Here is a 25,391-nt window from a genome sequence, read left to right as displayed (position 1 = left end):
GACTATGGGCTATCCACTTGGGACTTTTAAAAAGGCTTTCACAATAACTCGTGAGAGCCGGATGCCTTTAGTCCTTAACTTTAATTTAAAATAAAGAAATCTCTTCAACCTGCCCCGTTCCCCTCCCCCTGCCCCATTATTCAGCCTGAGGCGCTTTGCCGCTTGCTTGCGGAGCGAAGATGCGCTAAGCTCTTGTAATTTCTTAGGAAGATAATTATTTATTTTTTAATAGAAGGAAAATCAAGTCAACGCTCGAGAGCGTACGCAGCAGTTTACCGCCATAGGAGGAATTAATCAGTCTATAAAGTTCAAAATGTACAAAGAGGGAAGAAAAAACACCCCGACTGATCAAACACGAGGCTCTTCTCTGAGATGCAAAGATAAAAGCCTTTTCCTCCGCACGCTTCCCCGCTATTGGCAGCCAGTGGGGTCAAGATATTTTTTTTTTGTTATGGAAAGCCAGAGATAATTAATGTTGTTGAAAGAGGACTCTGGGTTCGGCGTCTGGCAGGCGAGCCCCCGAGTCTGGGATCTGGCAAAGCCGCGGCGAGCGGAGGGAAAGTTCCCCGCAGAGGGAGCTGCCGATGTAACGGAGCAATAAATAATAAGGGGAGATAAAAAAAGGCCCTTTGGAAAGCGCCGTGGAGCTGCTGCTGCTCCAGGATGGGGCTCGGGCCACGGGGTCCCCCCTGTGCCACATCTCCATGGGTCCCGTGGGACCAAATTCCTCCGTGTCCTGGCACCGGGAGGTGCCCGAGGAGGCTTCACGGCCCCGTTTGCCACATGCTTGATCTCTCCCGGCTCCTGCAGCTCGTTTGGATGTGTCCTGTTAGGGCGCTTGTGCTAAATCTGCCCTGATAATCGATAGATGTATGGTCACCCAAGCCGTTTATGCATCTCTTCTATCAAAGCCGTGACAACGAGAGATCAAGACGTGAGCGGGCAGGCTCATACATCGAACGCTATTTAAAAAGCAGGATGAATTAATTACCGCCATTAATGACCGGGGATAGACTTCAGGAGGCTGCAGCCAACGTCTGGGAGCCTCGAGCGGGGAGAAAACTGCGTTGGGGAGCCTTCGCCAAGCCTGGTCCCTGAGCATCCCACGGGCACGCCGCCGAGACGTGCCCTCCGCGCGGGGCTGGGTTTGCCCCATCCGGCCGCTTCCTCAGCTCCCGCTAATTAGCATTATTTTTTAATTGCTTGGGGGCGTTGCTGTCCTTTCCCAGCCCCCGTTGGAGGATGCGGCGGAGCTCACGGCCCCGTGTCCGTGCCGGTTATTTGTTATGCAGCAGCACCAGAGCTGCTCTCAGACAGGGCTTGTCAGCTGTAAAAGACACTGGCAGATTTTATTAGTTGACAGAAGGGTTTTTTTTTTTTTTTTCCTCGTGAAAATATTAAAAAGTCATTTTAGTTTAGAAACCTAATTTTAATTTAGTTAGGTTTTAATTTAATTTAGGTTTTAAATTCATTTTCCGGCAGAACTCAATTTTTCAAGTGTAATTTGATGCCGTCAGTGGCCATAATGTTTAATGCCCTACCTATAAATTGCGGGGATGGCTCTGAGATGATTTACAGGATCCGGGCTGATGGGGCCACTGGATGAGGCTGTCCCTGGTCCCGCACGTTGCCTGACATGGGAGAGGACAGGAGGAAGGGGATTTATCGCGGCGACTGCTGCCGTTACTGCCAGGAAGATGGGAGAATTATCGAAGGGATTGAATTATCAGAAAGCAGCACTTGTAGTTACCTGGATCTCCTGCAGCCGGAGGGGATTTGTGTTTTGTTTTTTTTTTTTTCCCCCATTTTTCAAATGAGGAGAGGCCCCCGTGAAACGCAGCGGAGTCGCACAAAACGCCATCCCCATTTAATCCATCCGTCTAAGCGTTCCGTCTAATTACGGTACGAGGGAAGTCTTCAGAGCATGTATCGAACATTATAAATGGGGATAAGATGATTCTGGTAATGGCTTAATGAAACAGGTGAGGTAGTTTGGTCTGTCTGCCCGCGTCCCTGGGCCGCAGCCAGATTGATTTGGCAGGGAGCAGCCCCCCGGGTGCTCGTGTTGTTACACATCGGAGCGCGTGTCCATTAGGAGCCTTTGATTTTCCTCCTGCTTTTGGCTTCTGAGTAGCAGCCACTGGCTCATTTCATTAGCTGCAGGGCACGCCGCACCCCTGAAGTTCTTGCAAGGTGGAATTTGTTTATTTTGGGGGGGAAAGAAATGGCCGCTCGCGACCTCAGACCCACGGCGGGCTGAACCAGGTGGGGAAGGGCTGCGGAGAGCGATGGGCAGCGGGAAGATGGTGGGGACCTCAGCATCCCATAATGGCTGAGGTGTGCAGGGACCTCCGGGTCCCTCTGGTCGCACCCTGCCCCAGCAGGGCCACGCAGAGCAGGGTGCCCAGCACCATGTCCCAGCAGCACTGGGGGATCTCCAGGGAGGAGAACCCACAACCCCTGGGCAGCCGGTCCCAATGCATCCATTTCCACCTCCGTCCTTGGGGGCCTCCAAACCCCAGCGGGATGTGGTTCAAAATGATCCAGCTTGGGGGGTGGCTTGGGCTGGTCCCTCCCGAGCTGCATTTTTCCCTAAATCCGTGATTCTCTTCTCCCGTGGAGCGGGATGCCCGCAGCGGCTCCAAGCGGCCTGGTGGCATTTTGAGCCTGGCTCCCGCGGAGCTGAGGTGCCCGGCATCCCCTCTCCCTCCAAACCATTTGACGCCTTTGGTCAATTTTAACCCAATTACCTCAGGCGTATGCATTGCAGAGAGATTAACTTCTGCAAACTTCCACCAACATCGGCCTCGGGCTGCCAGAGCAAGAGATCTGAGGCTCTCATCCTCCAGGGAGATCGAGGGGCGCGAGCACAGGCGTGCTACGAGACACTGGCGAATCCACAGCTGCCACTGCTATCTCCAGGCTGAGTTTGGGCTCCCGCGGGGTCTGGATGCCAAGAAGGCCCTGCTCAGAGAGGGGCGGCCGTGGCGGCGCCGAGGGTGAGGTCCCTGTGCCCCGCCGGGGTGCCCGTCCCCGCCGGCGAGATGCCACCGCGTCCCCCGGGTTGTCACGGCTACTGACGCATGGGACCCCGGGGAGCGGGCTGGGAATTAATGGCAGCCCCGGATAAAGGATTCCTGTCTCGGCCGGGTTGATGGATTACATTGATGTGCCATTTGTCATACTGTAATTGTTCTGGCAAATGTAATACCCACTAGTATAAACATTGTGCTGCTTTGCTAATAAAACCGAAAATAGGAAGAGAAAGGATGATGCAGTGCTGTGTGCGCTCAAAGAGACGCCGCCCCCTCGCCGCGCCGCCGCGGCGCTCTTCCTCCCCTCCTGCCCTCCTCCTCCTCCTCGTCCTCATCCCATCGGGATGCTGGTGGGCAGGGGGACGCGTCAGGGCCCCCTCCTGCCACCCCCGGGTCCCTCCCTGGCTTGGGATTCTCGGGTCCTTGTCCCCAAAGGCACAGCTCGGGCTGACGGCAGCCGTGCCCATGCTTGGGATGAGGCTGATGGAGCAGAGCCCCAAAATCCCGACCCATCTGGGTCTTCTCCCTTCTCGCTTGGATCATAAGGAAAACCCAAAACCGAGGGAGAAGGAGGAACGGGAACCCCCCCAGCACCTCTGCAAGGCCCCGCAAAGCCTGGGCTGCTTCAGAGGCGTCGCAGTTCCTACGATTGCATCTCCAAATGTTTTTAAAGTTTATGCTTGACCTGATTCATAGAAAAAAAAAAAGATAAACACCCTTTCTGTGTTTGCAGTCATATGTAATTTTTATCTCTTGACCTTTAAACGTAAGCAGCAGTAAAATGAAGAACTATGGCAGTCATTTAACACCCTGCCTGTACTAACTGGTTTCTGCCTGTGAGCCGTGGTTTTAAATTGGCTAATGCAGAATACTTGCAGAGCTAATAATAATTCAGATTACTCCTGTCAGCTATTCCGGTTTCATGGGTAATTTAGTAGTTGAATAAATTTTTAAAAAAATTCATTCGTTCCCATGCACTGTTATGAATCAGTAGATGGTTTACCATTGGCAGCAGTAACTGTAAGAAGATTTAAATTGCTACTGAAAAGGATTTGAGTGAAGGTAATGTTTTATAATGTTCTAAGCCATATGCACTACTTTCAGGCCTCATCAGTTTTACATTGATTCCTAGTGAAGTGTTTAATTGCATCATGAATGCAATATAATTCAGTTCTTTTTGCTAATATGGTATATATCTCAAAGTGATATACAGCACTGACAGTGAAGACTCAGGATTTTCTTAGGGTTTTCGAGCACGCGGGGTGCGCGCGGCTGCGGGCGCTGCACCTCGGCGCCTGGCTGGGAGCTCTTTGCTCCGGGAAACTTCCCGGCTCCGGCACGGGTTTGGGTGCTGGAGTTCACCAGGATGTGTGCATGGGCACCAGCAGGCAGGTGCTGCGCACACACACACGTGTACGACGTGCCCACAGCACACCGGGACTGCTGACCGACACCTAACAACCCTTGTGGTGCCACAGCTCTTTTATTTGTGCGGGGTTTTCTTGCAGGGTTTTCTTTCCTGCAATCTTTGCGACTTTATTAGCAAACCGAGGGCTGCCCTGTCCTAATTCCTAGGTGATGCAGGGGTTTTGCCGTGCGGAAAATTCAGCTTCAGGTGAATTTCAGCCCGCGGATGCTTTTCCCTCCGCCTGGCGGTGCGTCTGCAGCCCTTTTGGGGCACACAGCTGGGATGTTATCTCACAGGGGAGCTGCTGCAAGCTCCAAGCCACCTCCTCGGTAATTCAGCCTTGCCTGGTGCTCCGAGCCCAGCTCAGTTCGATGCAAAAGGGAAAAGCTCCCTGGAGCCCACGGGAACCTCTGGGGCGCTTGGTGCAATTCAGCCCGGGTCCCCGTCCCACGGCGCGGTGCCAGCTCGGAGCTGGGGCAAGGGGCTGGGTGGTCTGTGGGGTGGCTGAGGGCGGCGGCTGGGTGGTGAGGGCAGGATCCGGCCCCACACTCGGAGCCTTCCCACCAGCAGCTCCTCCTTAACCCCAGTACTCCCCTCTGAAAGCCTCTGGGGCAGGGCTGCGCTCCCGTCGCGGAGCCTAATGCGATGCCAAAGTCACCGACGCGATTACGCTTATATATCATATTAGAGGAAATGAATACTAATTCAATACAAACTACTAATTCAGTAGAACAGAAAATTGCCGAGAGAATAGAAAATTGCTGAGCGCGCCGAACCTCGGCATCGCTCGAAGGAAACGCTTTGGCTGCTCCTCCCGTTTCGGGAGCTATTTTCGGTGCTGCCGGTGGCACACTTGGCCGGGGCGGCGCAGGGCGCACCGGTGCCAGGATGGGACCAGCTCCAGCCCTGGAGTCCCCTCGGAGTCCCCAACCCCTCGTCTGCCCCTTCCTTCCTTGGGGAAAATCCTCTTGCCCTTTGCTTTCAAGCCCAGGGCTCGCAGCGAGGGGCTGGGAGACTTGAGGTGGGACCTGCACCCTCAGATGCGGCGTCCGGGGCTGTTTTTGGGAATATCGGTCATGTGCCGTGTTCAGAGCGAGCCGTAACAGGGACTCGTGTGGTTTCTGCACTGAAATGCTAGGGGAGTCTTATTGTATTAGCAATTTCCCATCAGATCCTGTCATATTAGTATTGTATTGTATTAGTATTTGTTTTCACTAATGTGATGTGAAAGTTGCTAATATGATAAGACTCCTGCATTGTATTAGCGAAAACAAATATTAATATGATAGGATGGAAAATAGCTAATAAGAAAGTAAGTTGCTAATCCGACGTGATGGATCTCCGGCAGGAGCTGCCTGCTGCTCTCCTGTACTTTTCCAGGAGCGCCCTGAGCCCGGCTCGGAGGGAGCAGGGAAGGAGCTCGGCCGCACGGGGACGGGGTCGCTCCCGCGGGGACGAGGGCATGGCTGCAGCCAGCGTTGGGGCAAACACGAATTTACGGGGCCAAGAGGCCACGGTGCGCCCGTACCGGCTCCTGCCAGGTTTTTAAGAGCGTGTCCGACTCTGACGCTACGTAACAAACCCTTTCCTAATTACTTTTTTTTTTTTCCAGCCACCTGAGCAAAATATCAATTTCCGACATCAAGAGGCAGGGTAGGTGAGCCAGAGCTAAACGCAAATAAACATTAAACAATTATTGGAATTTGGGTTCGTTTTAAAAAACCAGCGGGGTTGAGGGAACGAGCCACCTATTAGCTGGGAAAAGCGATGGGGCTTTTTAACAACATGCTGTTTCTTGGCGGAGGCTGGGATTTGGGCTGCGCGCGCGGTGGCAGCCCTGGATGTTATTGATTAAAGATGATGGAGCAGCAGCGCAATTATATCCCCGTTTGTGCTCGCTGCGGTGGCACCGCCGGCCTCCCGTTTGTCTGTTTGGTTGCTTGGCTGCCCAGGGTTTCTCCTCCTCCGGTCTCATCCCGGTCAGGATGCTCGGGGTGGGGACGGGGACTTGGCTCGGTCTTGGTGCCAGCCTTCAGTTTCTGGGGGTGGAGATGTTTTTAATTGCTTTTTTTTATTGTGTGTAACGGTGGTTCCAGAAGTGCCTCTCCCTGGTGGCTGGATTGATGCAGATAACAGGGGAGCATTCCAGGAGGACACGAGCAGCCCGTGCCGTGTCCCCGCTCCGAGACCGCAACATTTCCCCCGGCTGGCACGGATCCGGCCCCACGGTTCCCCAGGCAAAAACGCAGGGAATTGGGGCTTTTAGAGCATTTCCAGAAAATTCTGAGCAGGCACCAGGGGGATGGCGCAGAGGTAGCGGGGCCGGGCTGTGCCGCGCGGCGCCGCGCGCAGGAGCGAGAGGATAGCTCGCGGGGAGCGTGCATCTCGGAATCAGTCTATAATGCAATCAATTCTGTATATCCCTAGTGAAACAGCAACATTTATTTAACGTCTTTTATAGAGCAGCTGAGTTTTATCACAAATCACATTCCATTTCTATTCATCAGGGACCCCTTGAAGGCTAAAATGCACTTACTTTCCTCCGAGGAAGTTTACCAATTCTTCAATAAAGACCCATTTGCCTCCGTATGTAAAATTGACACATTTATTGAATATTAAACATTTGTTGGGTTCTCGTGCGCTTCTTTCGACTTTATCTGCTGCCCTTAAAAGTCGTTAGGGGAAGGATACATCAAAGTTGCAATAAAGGCTTGTTTATGGACGGGAAGGAGAGATGCTCCACGTCGCCGCGGAGGCTGGTTTATCCCATTCGTGTGGAAATCGCCGAGGTTTGGGCGTTTTGGATGTCAGTGGTAACGCTGGGTGCTCGGAGCAGCCTGTCTGTCCTTGGCAGACACTTGGCATTGTGTGTCTCTGATTGCTCTAAAGGACTTCTTGTGTATAAAAGCTGTTCCTGGCCGCGTGAAGGTCGGGGTTGTGCCGCGGTGCAAGGCAGGCCGTTCTCCACCGGAGTCACTCCAGCTCATTAGCAGGAGGTCCAATAAAACAAGTTTTTCTTTTATCACTGTTACTAAGTGCCGTTGTAAATCAATTAAAATGTATTCTAGTAATTCTGTTTTTTTTCCCTGCCCACTCCGGGCTCTTGTTTAAGGAAACACGGAGCCATTAGCAGGATCCCGTGTACGTCCGTGCGCCTGCTGGAGGCGGGAGGGGATCGACCCGTTGCGCTCTGGCACGGAGCACACAGTGGCGATACGCGGGAGCACGCCGCTCCCCGTGGTCCTCCGCGAAGCCACCGAGTCTGCTGGGGGAGCTGGGGGAAGGCACGTGGGTCTGGAAGGGTCTCCTCCTCCTGGAAACACCGAGGTTGTTGCCGATGGGGATCCCGGTGGCCACGGTTTTGCGTTGCTGAGGATGGAGCTGCGTCCGTCCAGCACAGTCCTGGAGGTGTTTGGGGGTATTATTGACCCAAGGAGATGCGAGAGGGATGAAAAATGAAGAATGCTCATTAAATTATGGTGTGGGGAAGCCAGCAGCAGCCTCACCCCCAGCTTGTGCCGGGATGGGGCCGAGCTATTGCCTCTTGTTGTTTTGTTAACATGGGAAACTGCAAATGGAAATAAGGAGCATTACGGTTGAGATTTGGGGTTGCTGGCTTGTTGTTAAGGACCTAATGGTGTCTCTCACATGCCTCGGGGTGCAGTTCTGCAGGACAGGTCTGATTTCTGAAATACGGGTTCCCCACGTTGCCACGATCACAGCTCAGTTTCCAGGTGCTGGGTTATAAAGCCAGGCTGGGAAATTAGGCTTTCAGAGCTGAGCCACCCCAAATTGCCCCCAGAGGAAGAGCAAAGGGGTGTGTGGAGGGGCCGGGCACCCCCAGCCTCCCCTCCAGCCCCTCCGTGCAGCGGACGGGTAGGTGACGCCAGCCAATTTTAGGGCCCCCTGTCCGCGTTAATTTATAAAGCAAGCTGGCCTAATAAATGTCACCTAAATAGAGCTCCAGGAATCGTAGCTCATCTTGAGTGCACAATAAACATAATATACGGCTGCCTCTCCGAGCAGGCACCCGGCACCACGGCCGCCTGGCCGGGTGGCTCGGCTCGGCGACGATTTTCCACCCGCCTTTATTTTTCCTCCTCCGCCTTTACGAGAAGCGCTTGGAAAATGCTGGCGTGATGGGAAAATGCCGGCGTGACGGGCTCCTCCTTCCCTGCCCGTGGGAAAGGCACTCGGGGTGCCCTGCAGCTGGCGTGGGCATTGCAAACGAAAGCCATCGATGGCAGAGGGGACGCCAGGGTGGTGGGAGAGGGTTTTGCCCCGCGTTGGGTGGATGTGGGCAGGGGATGGGTTTTGGGGCAGCGCGTGGGCACCGTGCCCCGACGAGTGCCTGGCACCTCGGGGTGCCCCTGGTGGGAGCGATCCGAGGAGGAAACGCCAGAAAATGGCTCTTTGTAAAAAAATAACCTTCCCGGTGCACCGGGAGGCTCTGCTTTATGGGTGAGGGAAAGTGCTTAAAATGCTTAGAGGGAATAAACAGCTTTTAATGAAGTTACATTGCCACATAATGGGTATCATAAAATTGCCTTCATAGTACAGGGTCCCAGGATGGCTTTTATTATTGACTGAGCTGGAATCCTGTCTGTAAAGCTCCGGCAGCTGCGGAGAGGCGAATGCAAAGTCTTCTTAAATTACCTGATTGAAATAACTGGCAAATATTCTGCTTTGCTGCTTTGCGGAAGGCAAAGCTGCCTTTGGGGTGGTCTGTCAGACCTGGTTTGCAGATCCTGAAGAACACAGGAGTTTCATTGCAGCAAAACAGATGTTCATCTTGTTTCTCTATCGGCTGTTTGATGAGAAATTTATTGCTCTTCTGCTGGGCTGGAGCTCCTCTGCTGCGGAGTCTATTAGCCAGCCCGGGAGCTGGCGGGAAGCCAGGCGAGCAGTGTTTTGATGAAACCCATGAAAGCCCCGGTTCGAAGGCGCCAGTAATAATGCATCGGCTAGACTCTTCTGATTGGGCAATTGATTGCTCTGATTTGATTTATTGATCAATACCCTCAAATTTGGCGTCTGAGAAGCTGAACTAATCTTTAACTGCTGCGAACATCTCTGCCTGGTGGAGAATTAGAGCTGATAAGGAATGTATGAAAGGAATCTGAGCTTATCTTAATCACACAGTGCCCCGGCGCTGCCTGTGCTGAGAGGGAGTAGATGTGTGCAGAACACAATCACCAGGCAGAACAGAGCAGATCTATAAATTGATGGAATTCAAAGCCTCCAGCATCGATTACCATTATAACAAACAGTGGCGCACTGAATGTCTGATTATTTTTAGACAAAGATTCTGTGCTCTCAGCAGCAATTTTGCTGATGCTGTCACTGTGTCAGATGTCTGTTGTTGATTGCAATTAGATGCAATACAAAAAAAAAAAATTTAAAACTATCTCTGCCTATAGTTTTATTTCCACTTATTAAATCTCCTCCTTTGTTTGCCTCCTCCTAATGTCTGCAGCTGGATGAAATATTGCATTACCAGAAGAGATCTCTTATATTCAGTTGGGTATAATCACTTTACAGATCATTGGATTATATCTGATATGCTTCAGATAATCCTGGGGAAATGTGGGACATTTACTCTGCCTTGTTTAAATGCGCCCTGCTTTAGGCTTTTGACTACAAATCTGCATAACATTGGGGCGTTGCAAACAGCTCCGCAAACCTCCGAATGATCTAATTCTATTAAAACACCGATCGATTCCCCATGACGTCGTTCATCCTCCCGGGCGGTGCCGGAGGTCCGGCGTGGATCCCCGGTTCTTGTCGCGTTTTGGAGCCATTTGCGGGGGGCTCCTGGGCCAGAAAGGTGAGGCTGTCCGTGGGGCACCCCACTGATGACCCGTGGCCACATTTTGGGACCCATCGGCGCAGATGTGGCTTGCAAGGGATGTCTTTGCCTCGTGCTGAGTCCCCTGGCTTTGTCCTGCAGGGTGCTGGGCTGTCCCCGGGACTCTGCGCCTGCAGGGAGGCGGAGCAGGATTTCGGGGGGGGTTCATGGCTTTATCTCATCCCATCAGGGCTCAGGGGACCCCGGCACAGAGCCTGGCCGTGGCCCTGGCCTGACCCCGGCGAGTGGGAGGTCTCCTCTTGAACCTGACCCCACCTCGCGCAGCCACATGCGGCTCCCGGGCTCGATGGAGAAATGCAGCGCGGCGGAGGAGTTATGCGCTGCTGGCAGCTGGTGTTTTCTTTCTTTGGGAAATCTAATATATTGATTAGCTTTCTTCAGAACAGCATCAATAAAGCGTATAATGGCATGGCTGGTGCCTGCGGCGTCTCCTCCCCTGGTCCGAGTCCCCCTGGAGCCGGGAAGCCTCCGGCGGCGGACCCTGGCCGCTGCTCGCGTGGCTCCGCGGCCCCTTCCTGGCAGCGAAGCTCTGCCCGGCAGGCGTGCTCGGCCGGGCACCCTGCTCCTCAGCCTTCCTCCTCCTCCTCCTCCTCCTTCTTCTCCTGCACTGCTGGGGGTGCTCAGCCCAACCCAGAGCTCTGGGCTCCGGCTGCACCGTGTCCCCGGACAGCCGGTGTCACCGAGCTGCTGTTACACGTGGTGGTGGCACCGGTGGTGGCAGATATCACAGGGGTCTTGTCCCCGGTGGCGTACGGCCTCTGGGTGCAGCTTGTCCCCAGGGATTGGACTTGGATCCCCAAGTCACAGGGACTGCTGCTCCGGGCCGTCCGTCAGCGCCGGTGAGACGGAAGGAGATCCATTTTCCATTAGCGTCTAAGAGAGTTTAGAGGGGTTTTATTGTTGTTTTTGTGGTTTGGTTTCTTTTTTTTTTTAAAGCTGATTGATTGCGATAATGAATGGATCCCAGAAATAGTCCGGAGCGGCGGCGTGGGGCCGGTGGCTGGATTTAAAGTCCTCGTTGGCGCTGAACCCTCTTAACTATTTCTGTCAGGCTGGAACAGCTTTCATCTGTAAAATATGCAGGGGGGAAAGCAGGATCTTATTTAGCACCCTCCTAAGCACCAGGCTGACCTCAGATGCCAGTGTCTTTAGGAACGGATGTCTTGCACTTGTCAGGAGCCGCGTTATATACTGCTGGTTTATTTATTTCTCCTTGGTTCGCTGGACAGCGAATCCTTCCCAGGAACGCGGCCCGAGCCACCACGCCGCGCTTGTCAAGATGCATCACGCGCCAAGACAGCCCGGTCCCAGCCCGATCAATCTCGAGGCTGCTTCTGCTTTGCTTTCCGACTCCCTCAGTTTGCTTTTCCAGGCTCTTTTTGGGACCGTGGGTCCGGCCGGTGGGGTATTTGGGGTGTGCTGGGGGACGCCTCCGGGAGCCCAGCGGGGATGGAGGTGGCCGGGCTGCACTGCGCCGCTGCGCTCCCTCGCTATTGACTCGCTTCGGAGAGAGATTTTGGGGGAAAATTGACAGCTGATGACTATGGGAAGATGTTTTCAAAAGGAGAAACAATTTACAATAATTAGAAATTTATAAAATGTCTTTAAACATGGTGGTAATAGGGATAAGAAAACACTTGCTGCAATGTAATCAGTTATTAGCAGCTGATCATTTATCTGGATGGATAGTTGCTGCTGGTACACGAGACACGTAATAAAAGGACTCTTGATTAACTAATTTGAATATCTTTTGAGAACAAATTCCGAGTTCTCTTTTTTCTCCATTGTAACGGATCCGTACATCTGCGAGATAAACACTGAATGAATATGGAAATGAATATGCTGCTGGAAGTGGAGCCCTCGAACGTCGCCGGCACGGCCGCCCCTGTCCGGCTGCGGGTGGGGACGGAGGTGGCAGCGGGGGCTCGTGGGGACGCTGCGGGGACGGGGCAGGATCCGGCTCCCCACCGGCCCCCATTGCCATACATCCCACCCCAACGTCCCTCCCTGTCTGCCGGGAGGGGAACGGGGTGGCAAAATACCCATCCGGGGGAGCTGCCCACCAGCAGCCACCAGTACAACCCTCTGGATAGCCGCCCTGGATAGATGCGGTTGTTTTTTTTTTTAGCACGGCCTTTTCGTGTCTCCCCGGGAATGGAAACCTACCGCGCATCCCCAATCTCTGCCCTTTCCGAGATCCCGTTACGGCTGTTCTGATAACGCGCTGAGAAGCCCGATCCCGTTTCGGACAGCCACATCTGGCGGCGGGGCTCGCCCATTTCTCCTTTTCGCCAGCCCATTTCTCCTTCGGGCTCCATCCCTGCCCTTGCCCTGGGGACGTGGCTCTGGCTCCGGCCCCGGCAGGTGCCTGGCACAGCTCGGTGATGCTCGGAGCTGCCGGCACCTCTCCTCCCTGCCCTGTGTGCGCCGCAGCGAGGAGCCGAGCCCGCCTGGCTCGAGCTGCAGTTTACAGGTGATTAAACCCCAGCTCGGTGAGGATTCAAGCATTAATATTGACGCTAAAGTTTTTTTATAAAATGTAGGTAGATGGAGAAAGAGCTATCGATTCCGACAGGCCTTGTATTTTTTTTCCTTTCTCCCGCTTTATTGTCACGGGGAAGGGGTGATGTAGCAGCGAGCGTGAGATGAGGACGTGGGGAGAGGAGGCTGCGGGCACGGGGTGCGCCGGGGCCGTGCGCGCTCCCCGGCGGAGCCGCAATCAAGCCCGCGCGGCCGCCCCGCGATGCTGGCCCCAATTGAGCCGTGCTCGGCGCAGATAATTAAGGCATGATTGGCGGCCCCTCCCTAGGCAGCAGGGATGCACAGGGAGGCTTTTTCGGCTCACTCGGCTCCCACCGGCGCTCCCCGGCCCCCCGCAGCCCTGGCTCGCTCGTAAAAGCTGGCTCTGCAGCCCGAGCTCCTGCGCCGCACCGAAAGGCCGTTAAAAAGATGCTGACGGCCGTTTTTCACTCCCTGCTTCTCTGTATACACACAGGACCCGGTTTTATCTGCTTTCTCTCCAATATTTTTTTATATAACAGTGAAATATTTATATTGTCCAATAAAAGGCGGTAAGCTCGCAATCTCTCACGGATTCATTTGAGACCGGGAGCTTCATTGTATGAATTTTACACCCGGCAGTGACCCCTGATAATTGACTCCATACATCTTTAGCATCACGGATTTACATAATACGTAGGGGATGATGGATGGCTCGGGTAACCCCGCCTGCCTGGCAGCACGGCTCCTCCTGCCCGCATCGCATCGCACCGCGGCGCGGCCGGGCGGGATTTTGGTGATGCTGAGCAGCGGTGGCTTCAGCCCCTGCAGTGCTTTGGCTTTGTGCCCACCTTGGTGGGAGCACAGTCATCGTGCTCCTGGGATTTTGGTGGGGGATATGAGGCTGGAGGAAGCTTCGGGTGATGCTTGAGCTTGATCTCGGAGTAGGCGAGCCCCATGCCGGCTGCGGGTCCTGGCGGCTCCGTTTCCATCCTGCACCGTGCTGGGTTCTGGAGCGGGTCGGTCCATGCCCCGCGAGGGCAACCAGGAGGCTCTGCATTGTCTGAGCCTGCTGCGCCGTTCCTTGATGAGCTGATGCACGTGGGAGGGCTGGCACGAGGAATGGGATTTGTGGAACAACATCCTGCCAGAAGGGTGCTCTGGCCCCATGGAGATGGACTGGGAGGGGACGGTTCTCCGGTAACATCCCCCCCTTCCCATAGCTTCTTATCCAGAGGGATCCGAACCTTGATCCGTGTACCTGGTGGCTGTGATCTCAAGCAAAACCAGCACCCTTCTTGTCCCAGCCCACGCATCCCTGCCCGCTGCTTCCCACCTTAGCAGTGCTCCAAGCCCAGTTTGCCCCAAAACGCTCCCTTTTTGGGTGCATCCAGGCAGGGCTGCTCAGGGCAGGCGAGCCCACAGTGGGCGCGTGGCCCGCATCACCCCCTGCCACCCGATTTATCAAAAAGCAGTTAATGGCACACCCCCACACACACCCGCCGCTCCCATTTTACGCTTTCCGTCTCTTCCCGCAGACTGCAGGGCAGTAATTAGAGGCTGGCTAATGAGGTTCTCGTGGCAGGGCCGTATGCTCTCACCGGGTCTGCCCGTCAGACAAAGGCCCCTCTGCTCCGCCACGCTTCATGGCAGCGATGTTTTACGGGTGCTCTCGACACGAGCTGGAGGACGGCGGGGTGTCGGGACGAGGTGGGGACCCGGTGGCCCGGCGGTGGCTGTCCCGTGTCACCCTCGGCGGTGGCACCGTGCGGCGCCGGAGCCGGGGCCGCGATTTACGGTGACAGCACCGAGGGTCAGTTGACTTCATATCAGCCCCGTCATTTTGTTTCAAATCCTGCCGAAATTAAAAAGCCGTATATATCCTGAAAATCTTATTTATGAACACTTAAGTGTAAGTAAGTCACAGTTGGACTGCTTCCCTCCCCGCTGATGTATGTAAGCTGGCAGCAGAGTGGACTCCGAATCAAATCTGGCAATACAATATGCTGTACTTGACTATTTTGACACTAGGAGTGTGATGTTTTTTTACAGTTACTGATGAGCTTATGTCACTGCTCCTTTTGGAAAAGAAAGGAGGAGGGTGGGCTGGGGGAGAGGAGAATATTGATTAACCAGCTCCTGATTATCTCAGCCACCCTCTCGCCTTTGCTTTGCTTTGGCGTCGCATACATAGTTTCTTCAATTATTCATATAAACCCCCCTGTCAATACTGCCAACACGCCTCGGCTGCACGGCAGAGAGCGAGATCATTCCGGGGGAATTACAGTTGTGCAATCTTAAAAACAAATGCTCCTAAACCACCTTTTTTTTTTTTTTACCTCCCTATTTCTTTTTTTTTTTTCCCCCCCCCCCTCTTTTGTTTTTGTTTTGTTCCAGAAGGAGCTTAATTCTGTTGCTTCCGAGCTGGCAGCGCAGCGGGAGGAAAGTGAACAGTCTCATAAACATTTAATTGAACTCAGCCGGGAATTTAAGAAAAATGTACCTGAGGTACAGTATATTTGCCGTTATAGAATTAACTCGGCAGGACGGCGTATTTCCCTCTGTTGAAACTAGATTTGGAGAAGCGTAGACGTAAGTGACTAACAAGAAAGGAAGCTAATTAGCCACAAAGACGAATCGCAGCCCCCAACCTCGGGCTCTTCTCGTTTCTCCCTCGTACGGGCGCTACCGGAGGCTGTGGGGGCCCCGGCGCGGGAGGATGCTCGGGGTCTCGAGGTGCTTATAAAAAGCAAGCGCTGAGCGCTCGGCGCTGAGATGCTGGCGCTGGGATCGCAGCCCAGATGGGGGGAGATGTGTTTTTTTGTTGCCTTTTTTTTTTTTTTTCTAAAAAATGGGAAAAAATAGAAGAGAGAGGATTAAAAAAAAAAAAAAAAAGAGCAACTCCAAAATAGATCTCTGCGGAGGCTGTTTGCTGAGCTTGGGGGGGTGGATTTTCTGCTTTGGACGTGGGATGGAGGAAAAGCAAGAGCATTGCAGGGGATGCTCGGGGGAGAGGCGGGCAGGGTCCCGCGCATCGTGCCTGGGGTTTCTCCACCCAGTGCGACCCCCGGTGCCGGGATGCTCTGCGCCCACCCCGCTGCTCCGTGCCGGGAGCTTCCCCGCGGATTTCGGGTGTGGTGCCCGACCCCAAGAAGGGCAAGGAGGGCGAGGGAGGCTCGGCACCTCGGGGTGCCTCTCCTCCTCCTGGTTCCGTGGTGCTGTCTCGTCGGGGGCCGCTCGCTGCCTTTCTCTAATGTGCTTAGATGGAAACCCCCGGGGAGATGTCGGTACTCCGAGCTTGCCAGCAGCGACACATTAGGATCTGTCATCTGCTGAGCATTACCTTATTTTAAATCTGTCTCTTTGGAGCTACGTAACTGCATAAGAAAATATTAAAGTAAACAATAACTGGATTTACACAAATGCAGCTGATTTCCATATTTTTCATCACTTCATTTTATTACTCAGTTTACTGATATGCTCATTTATTTATAGGGCAATCCAGTATTGATTCATTCCAATGCACTATGCATAAACACATAAAAGAGAGTGATAACAATAGGAATACATTTTCAGTCTTTTAAATACTGCATTTTTTCCGATAGTCTTCATTAGATCTGCTACGCGAAGATGAGCTATGTCCTTCGGGGCGCCTCAGCCCGTCCCTTGCCCAAGTGCCTTCGGATTTATGGTGGCAGAGGTAACACCAGGGTGTGATTCCCAGCTTGGTGCGCCTCCCTTCCTCCCCTCCAGGTGTTTTTCTGGGCAGGTTTTGGGGGAATTGATCCTGAAAGGTGGATTCTGCTCCCTTCAGTTCCATGTTTCTTTGCCAGGCAGGGCAGGATGGACACCAAATTCTCCTTCATCTCCCCATCCATCCCTTGGGCCCCAGCCTGTCCTCGCTGAGGGCAGGAGGGATTATTTCCTTTCCTAGCCCATGGGGATGGATGTTGTCCCCCCGTCACACGGTGTGTCTGGGCTGGTAACCCCAGATGGAGCCAGAGGCACCAAGAGGCCGATGCTCGCTCATCGCACGTGGTCCTCGCGTTGGCATCTCCATGCAGATGGAGGCATGAGCCCACCCCAGGAGCTGACATCCTGGGGCTTGGGGGCCTGGAGGCTTTTTTCCCCTTTTTTTTTCCCCTTTTTATTTTATTTATTTATTTATTTATTTTCAAACTGCGCTTCTCGGCGCGCTCCCCATGAATATTTACCAGGGAGAGTGGAGCGCTACATCATCTGAGTCATGGGAAGGAGCCCATAAAAACGCGGTGATGAATGGCAAGAGTTCCCCCTCTATTCCTTCTTGTAAATGGGAAGAAAAAAATCATTTTGAAATATTAACCTGCGTTGCGTTGGATGGGCTTTTTCTGCTGTTTCCCTCTGCCATTTCCGAACTCAGCTCATATACATTTAGGCTCCTGTACCCTTCCTATATGATTTCTTTCTCAAGGAAGGAGAAGTGGGGGCCAGGAGGGAGAGTGAAAGAAGGAATAAATTGTACCCGCGGAGAATAAAACAGGCTTTTGTTTTTCGTCCTGATTAGATAAAGGCCAGTTTATTTCTCTGGCGGAGAATCACAAAAAGCTGCCCGTGATGGCAGTTTAATGGCAACAGCTTGAAACGGACCAAGTTTGAATATCCTTGCAACGGAGAAAAGAGCAAAGCGAAAGCCCTGCTAATTACAAAAGTTGCTTTATGAAAGATAATTCAAAGCAATAATTTAGCAAACATAATCAAGTAGCGCAGATGGGGATTTTGATGAATAGTTTGCAACATGCAATTAGCAGCTCTTGCAGTTACATATCATTAACCCTCAGAGCACAAAAATTATTTTCTCATTATTAGATGAAAAGGTAAAATTAAGCTGACTAGACAGTAAAGGAACAAACTACAATTAATTACCTTCATTTATTACAGTCATTATTTTAAACTTTTTTTTTTATTATTCTGATAGATAGATGAAAACATCTAAATTAAAAGTTTTGTTCTGCTAAATTGGAGGTGAAACTTCGCGGTGCCCGTGCGGGGGCACGCTGCTCTCCTGCGGGATGGACGCTCCATCCCCAGCCCAGGGTGGTTTGGGGTGAGTGGCACCAAAATCCATCTGGCTGTGAGCAGAAACCCTTGGATCACTGCATTTCTACCCCTATCCTGTGCATCCTGCCTTGCCTGAATGCCCAACGATGCTATTTTAACTCCCCTGGTCCCTCTCCTCCACCAACATGAACCTTGCAAGTGTTTTTTTTTTTTTTTGCAGAGGCAGTTCCTCTCCCCCACCATGAGCTGCCCTGCAAGTTTTGCATATTTTTGCGAGAAAAATATTTCTTGTAAATACGGGAAAAAACCCATTTGGCCACATATTTCTTGCCCGAACTGCTTGGTATCAGCCTGCTCTACGGAGCCGCCTTCGGTTCGCTCTGCAGCCCCTCGCTTCGGCGCGTACGTTGGGAGCAGATGGTTTACAGTCGCCAACTGTCAGTAAACGCGCTGAAAAAATAAATTTGGGAAAAAAAAAATCTAAACTTGGCAGTGAAAAAAAAAAACAACCATATATAAAATTATGTCAGTGAAAATGCAAAACATTTCTGAAATGTTTTCGCTCCTCACTCCGTTGGGAGTAGAGGTTGGGACTCAGCTGGAGATGGCTCGGGGGCTCCGAGCAGCCGATTTGGCACCCCAGGGATGGCGATGGAGCTGCAGGAGATGAAGACCATGGGCAACGTCTCTCGATGAGGTTGCCCGGCCCCTCCAAACACACATGAGGATGGTCGCACCATCCAGTGCACCCACGGCCAGCAGCAGCAAAGGCTGGCATGGGAAAAGGGGGGGAAATAATTCCATTGAGATTAGCGTCCTCTGAGTCCGCTCTCAGGAACTTTGCCAAAGCGTCACTGAACTTGTCAGGAAGTGGTACAACAAAATTAAGAACCAGCAGCAATTTTCTTTCATTCGGTATCCTATGCTTTATAAAGTAAATTATTAATGCATTTTTTTTCTCAGTTAAGCAGTTATTTGCAGCGGTCTCGGTATATTTCTCATTAGAAATAACATCATCTGAAGAACTTATATTGATTCCTTTTTTTTTTTTTTTTAATCTGCGAATCATGAACGTGAACAACATATTTATATGACGTTCCCCATAACTAGAATTCTCGGGCTTTATTTTTATATTATTGATCTTTTTGACGTGAATTGCTTTTCGGCCTTGTGAAAACGTTGTAAGCTTTCCGCCCTTGGAGAAATGGGCTGGAGCAGAGGGAACGATGGCTTGGGTAGGCACACGAGGGGTATGCGTGCGATGAGATCGAGGAGCCCGTCCGACGGCAGCTCCTTACCGCCTCCACCCATCCTCCCGCTCTTCCCATTTTCTCTTGACTTCTTTACCAATCAGCAAAAAAAAAAAAAAAGAAGAAAATAGCTTGAATGTATTTTTTCATCAGTTTTCTTCAATGTTTGGGGTCTCTGCCGCTGCTTTCTCCCCCGACAGCTGTTCCTCCTCGCTTAGAAAGAGCTCATTTGTGTTTTACTGCCATGAGTATTTAGATGGAAATAACCAACTACTTATCCCGCACTTGATCTCGGGGATGCGAGAATGAAGGCGCGCCGGTGCGCTGTAAGCCCCGCGCACGTGGGGAGGAGGCGCGCGGCCGGGCTGGGGAGTTTCGCCGTCGTGTCAGTCAATTATAATAATATTTCTGCTTCCAAATGTTTAAAAAGTTGGCTTCGTAAGGTATAATCATGGCACAGAGGCCAGCCTGACAATAGTAATTAATTAGGCTATTACGCATTCTCCAGTGATAATTGCTTTGCTGGAAAGTCACCAGCCATGAAAAAGAGTCGGCGCGGGAACGTCATCCATCAAGCGCCGCCGCTCCCGCGCCGCGCCTCACCTTGAGCCCGCGTGCTGCCGAGGGAAACGGGGGGAAAAGAGAGAAATTAATGAGAATCGATGCGTGATGCGGAGGCAGAGCTCTCCCGGCCTTGTGCAGGCTGCGGGGCTGAGCATCGCTCCCCTCGTCTCTTTTTTGGAGGGTGCCCTCCGCCTCTGGCATGGGAGGGCAGTTTGACCTCAATGTCTTCCCTGAAGGAGCAGAGATTTGGGGGCTTTTTCTGCAAAACCCAGCAGCTTGATTTGGGGGGCTGATGCCCCCAGGGCTGCTTTTTTGGGAGGGTTTCTTCACGTCCATGTGATGATCATGGGCAGCTTCAGGATTACAGTGAGCTGTTCCCAAGTGGGACCCGGCACGTTGAGCATCTCCGGAGAGGTTCGATCGTGCTGCTAAAATCCCCGCTGCCGCCTGGTATTTTGGGGAATTATCCCTATCTGTGAAAGGCCATGGAAAGTTCTACCAATCGTAGCTGACATTTCCTGAAGTTTAGTGGGACGCCGAAAGAGCAGAGCTGATGCCTGGCTCAAAATCCAGCAGCTGTGGTGGGCTCCTTGCCAGCGAATAACCCCAGTTATCTGAGCTGGAAGGTGCCAGCCCCATCCCAAACCCGGCCCATGGGATGGGAGGGCCCAGGAGGTGATGTGGGTTTTGTGCCCAAAAGCGTCATTTTGGGGCTGATGAAATGAATGCTGAGGTTATTGAGTGGCTGCAGCGCAAATTCAAGATTTCCCTGGAAACTGTCCAAACATTTTGCTTTGACGAAAGCGTTTTCAAGTGGTTTGGGCAGGTTTGGGGTCCCGAAACGATGTTTTGATTGGATGTTTGCCTCCGTGTGGTAGTTTTAGGGAGGAAACCAAACCTGAAATGAAACAAAACGCTCTAATTCAGGGTGAGCAAAACCTCCAAGAGCAGCTGGGCCTTTTTGAACTCCTCATTCCTGCGGCTCCGTCCAAGCTGCTCGGCCCTCCGTGGGGATGCTGAGGCGGTGGCAGCGTGTCAGAGCTCCCCCTTCGCCAACGCTTTGTGTCTATAACGTGACTTCAGGAATAAAATCCCAGTGGGAACAGCCCGAGCTGGCCCATCTCAGCTTCCTGGCGGACCCCTCCATCCTCGAGGTGAGCGCGATGCTCTCCCCTTGCCCTGCTCGACGTCTTCCCCCTGCTCTCCGCAGCTTTATTGTTATGATTTCAAGGCACCCGAAGCCAAGTATTGGAGTGGAATGCTGAAGCGAGCCCCCAGATTCCTCCTCTGCATCAAGCATGGTGATGGGAAAGTCAGTTTTGTGTGTGAGATGCTAAAAAAAGCCGGCCTTATACAATTTTAACAACAGAAAAATGATCTTTGTGCTCCAGTGCTCCGCGAGCTTGGAAGGAGAAGGCAGCTTTGCTCAGGTGGCTGGTGAATTACAAATGAGCGGTTTGCTTTTGTTTTGAATGACAAGCAATTTAAATTCAGCCTGGTGTGGCACGCCGCAAGCTCGGCGAGCAAGAAGGGTGCAAAAAAAGATGCCCTCGGCCTTGGTTGTGGTCGGGAGCCACGTTTGGACTTTGGGGAATTTGGAGCCCCATCTCTGCTGGGGGTCACCTCCATCGTTGGCTCTTGAGGACAGCAGGGACATCGTGGCCGTGGAGATCTCCTGGTCCCACCGGGGCCGTGTCCTGTCCTCTGCTGGACGGGCACAGAGCGGGGCGGGGGAAACTCGGCCAACAAAGAGCACCGGAGCCGGCAGGCAGCGGCGTGTCGGAGCATGGTGAAAAATTAACGGGAGTAAATGACTCGTGCTCAGCAATGTTGGATGGGAGCGCGTGGCAGGTTAATACGTTGCTGGGCTATTAGCAGCGTGCCACCTCCCCGCCGCCCAGCCAGCAGTGGCACCGTGGCCTTGGTGGTGGCAGGGACAGGGGGACGTGGGCGAGGAGATGTCCCGGTCCCGGTCCTGCTGTGCGGGGATGGCACGAGCACCACCCTGTCCCCACCGTGCCAGGGAGGGCTGTGGGCCGGATCCGTCCCAGCAAGCACAATAACAGGCAGAAACCTTATTTCTTATTTAAGCGCCGGCATTAAATTGTAATTTTCATTTACTCAGAGCGCATCAATGATTTAAAGTGGCGTGACATTACAACGGGGCGAGGAGTTTGGCCACGGGCAGCGAGCGGCTGCGCGGTGCGGAGCGGGCGCAGGGCGGGCGTCCCTGGTCCTGCAGCGTGTGCAGGATGCGACCCGGGCACTGTCCCCATCCCTCTCGCTCACAAAGCTTGCCTCTGAGCATGCAGTCTCTTGTCCAGCAGAGCCGTTCCCTCCTCCAGCCCCATCTCTCACCACCTTTTTTCCATCTCCCCGCAGGTGATTGCACTTAGTAAGAGGAGCAAGGAGGCTGAGACGGCTTTCCTGAGTGTTTACAAGCAATTAATCGAAGCTCCAGGTAAGGAACGCGGTGGCGACCTGGCTGCGTAGCGAGTAGCGTGCGACACACCGGCAGCCTCGTGCCCGGAGAGGAGCCAGCGCCGAGGACCGGGACACGGCGCCTGTCCCCGTCCCCATCCCCATCCCCGTCCCCGGGGCGGCTGGCAGCGCAGACGTCCGCTTTTGCATGTTGCTCTGGAAATCCCAGCCGAAGAGACAAGTGGAAACATCTTTTGCCATCGCTGTGTTTCAGCCCCTGAGCCAAATGCATCTTGACATTAGAAAAGGAATACATTTGCTCAGCCCTTGTAATAACACTGCGGCTATCCCCAGTTGTCTTTTCGACGGTAAGTTCGCCGAAACCACGGAGCTCCGGCTCGCGGCGCAGCTCCTGGCACCGTCCGCGCCGCGCCTCCGGCTTTCGGGGGCTGGTGCCCCTCCAGGGGCACCTCCAGCAGCCTTGGGAGGGGGAAACTGAGGTGCAGGGCTTGCGCTGGTAGAGCTGGTGCCATGGCTGGCTGGTGCCAGGAGCCCTCCCCACTGCTGCTCCATGGGCTCTGCCGGCTCTGAGCCGCCCGCGGGCAGCCCTGGGGGCTCGGCTGCGGCACGCACCGTGCGTCCCCGGCACTGGGGGGACCCGCGCCAGCCCTGGTTCCGAGGATGGAGAGCTTCAAACCGCCGAAGATGTGCAGAAGGGCTCCTGCAGGGCCACTAATTCATTTCCCAGACATTTAGGAATAACAAAATGTTTTAATGATTTCTTAGGGGAATTAGGGAGACATATTTTTGTCCTCATTAAATTTTATCCTGTGCTACAAGAACCAAATGTCAGCTCGCTTTCCAGAACCCGGTAATCTCCCCTCCCCGCGCTCACCCACCACGTGCCCAGCACACCCGTGCACACCCGTGCACACCCACACACGCACACCCCGACGCTTCCCCCTGTGGTCCCAGCACCTCCATCTCTCCTGCACCCCTGCCGCTTCCAGCTGCCCCCTGCTCCCTTCTGCCCTCCCTCCATCTCCTGGGCCCCGAGCCCCCCCCCCTGTCATTTTGTCCCCGTCCGTCACATGTCCGCATGTCTCTCGACAGGCGAACTCTTTGTGGAACACTTTACAAGCACCACATAAGTCCTGATTCGACATTTTTTGCCTTGAATGGCTGCTGTCAACACAAATCTCTGGCAGAGACTGTAACGGAGCCTGATTGCTCAGCAAGTATTTTGATAAGTGAGCTGGCTGTGTGTCTGTAATTACGGGAGAAAACCGTAAATCTTTGGGATATTGTTCACACAGATGTGGCGTGAAGGGAAGGGGGGGGAAGCAGTAAAATGTGTTAAAAGCATAATTAATGTCATTGTTGTTGGGGATGATTTGATTTAAGCCTGACTTTGACTCGTGGAGGGTTTCGTAGGGCTCCGCCGGAGCAGGTCGGGACGAGGTGGCGCGAGAGGTGCCACCTTGGGGCGGGAGGTGCTGGCACCGGCGACACACCGCGGGCACACCGTGGGTGGGGAGGCACTGGGGATGCACCCAGACGCGCCGGGGGTGCACCGTGGCTGCACGTGGATGCCCTGGGGTCTTCTCGGTGTCGTGGCAGCTGTGCGGGGCAGATGCCACCCTTTGTCCTCCAGCACAAGACCTCTGCCAGAGGTGGGACAAGCAGCCAGGGCGCAGGGACGGGATGCAGGTCCCTGGGGACGTGGGGGCTGCTGCACCGTGGGGTTGTGCATATGCAGGGGAAGGTGTCGAGCACCTCAGACGCCTCCCAGCACACCCGCCCTGTCCTGTGGGTGCCTTCAGCTGCTGTGGTGGTGGGGTGCTGCGGTGGGACCGGGCTGGGACCCCCCCAGCACCCCCCGAAGGCCCCCCCTGGTGCCAGGGCTGGGCACAGAGGAGAGCCCCCTGCCCACCGCCCCGAATCCCTGCTGCAGCACTGCTGCAGGTGCCAAACAGCATCCAATAACGCCAGCTAGTGGCAAGACTTATTACATATACATCAATTTATATTAATATATAGGGAGTGCGCATAGGGTGGCACCCCAAGCCAGCCTGGGCAGGGGGCTCAGCTTGGTGGCGGGGACTTTGCCGGAGCTGGGTGCCGCAGGGCTCGGCGGGATGGCTGTGCCAATTGTCACCCGCCTGTGCCACCCGTCACCTGTCTGTGCCACCCGGGTGCCACATCAGGGCTGGCCTGTCTGGTGGCACGAGCGTGGCACGAGCTTGGCCTCCGCTGCCGGCAGCCCCGTGCTGATCCCGACGCCTCGCGTGGGGCTGCGAGGTCGGCCCCGTGGGCGAGGGCAGCGCTTTCCCAACGGCTGGGCAGCGGCGCATTAGCGCGATTTAATTAATCCGGGCGGGCATTTTGCATCACGGAGGTCACAGCTGAGGAAAGCAGAGGTGGAGAGCCGCTTGCTCTGCTCCAAGCTCCGCTCCCAGCATGGTCCCGGGGTGGCAGCTCCGAGCGGGGCGCTGGCAGAGCGCGTGGCTTCGTCGCGGCAGGGAAAACGCTGACCCCAGCAAAATTCCCCGGCGCTTTATTGCTCGCCTGAGCTGCTCCGGGATTATTTCTCATTACGGAGGAGAGAGGAGTTGCCGGCACGGATCGCGTTGGGCCCTGCCCCAGCGTTTATCAGCCGCTCGGCGGGCTGGCGCGCGGCCTCCTGCTGGTGCCCCAGCTCGGGGGGAGCCCGGGGGAGGGCCCCCGGCCCTGCCGCTGTGGGTGTAATTACCCAGATCGTTAGCTCGCGTACTTACAGACGTTATTAATGGCTGTGAGAGCATCCAGCAAGGTTCGGGGCTGTGCTGCACAGCCTCACCTGCCATCCTCGGCAGCTCGCGGCGATGGAGGGGCCGTTCCCCAGAGCTCACGGGCAGGTTTTCCCCGGCGCTTGCGGCTCCTCGGACGTCAAAGCAGCTGGAGGGGCACCAAGCCACCGCTCCTGCTCCCATAAAGCATCCCAGGAGGGAGGATGCTGGTGGTGCTGGTCCCACACCCCATGGCAGTGATGGTCGGGGGGGCTCCAAGCACCATCTCGGGGGGCTCATGTTGTGGCACCGTCTGTTTGCGAGGAGCACCCGTGGCGCTTGCTGTCCTGCTGCCTGTGTCCACGCCGGGTGCTGAAAGGGATGATCACAGGCCCAATCCCGTATCTTTGGGGCAAACTCACCCCAAAAACATCTGGTGCCACCCCAGAGCAGCCCAAATCCCATGGCGAGGGGCCCGGCCCCTCTGTCCCGCACCGCTGCCATCTCATCCAGGTCGAGGAGCCACCGTCTGTCCCT

At 54.1% G+C, this 25,391-nt stretch overlaps 1 protein-coding gene across 1 annotated transcript in view; it reads left to right on the top strand.

Moving 5' to 3' along the window:
- Positions 1-25,391, top strand: part of CUX2 (cut like homeobox 2) — a 59,585-nt gene that overhangs the window by 20,286 nt on the left and 13,908 nt on the right. The window contains 1 exon segment of the mRNA XM_083804175.1: positions 22,048-22,126. Coding sequence (XP_083660301.1) covers positions 22,048-22,126 — 79 coding nt within the window.

This window comes from Anser anser (genome assembly GCF_964211835.1).
Source record: "Anser anser genome assembly, chromosome: 18".
Classification (NCBI taxonomy): Eukaryota; Metazoa; Chordata; class Aves; order Anseriformes; family Anatidae; genus Anser; species Anser anser.
Note: the sequence above shows the minus strand (reverse complement) of the source record. Positions and strands in the feature narration are given on the sequence as shown.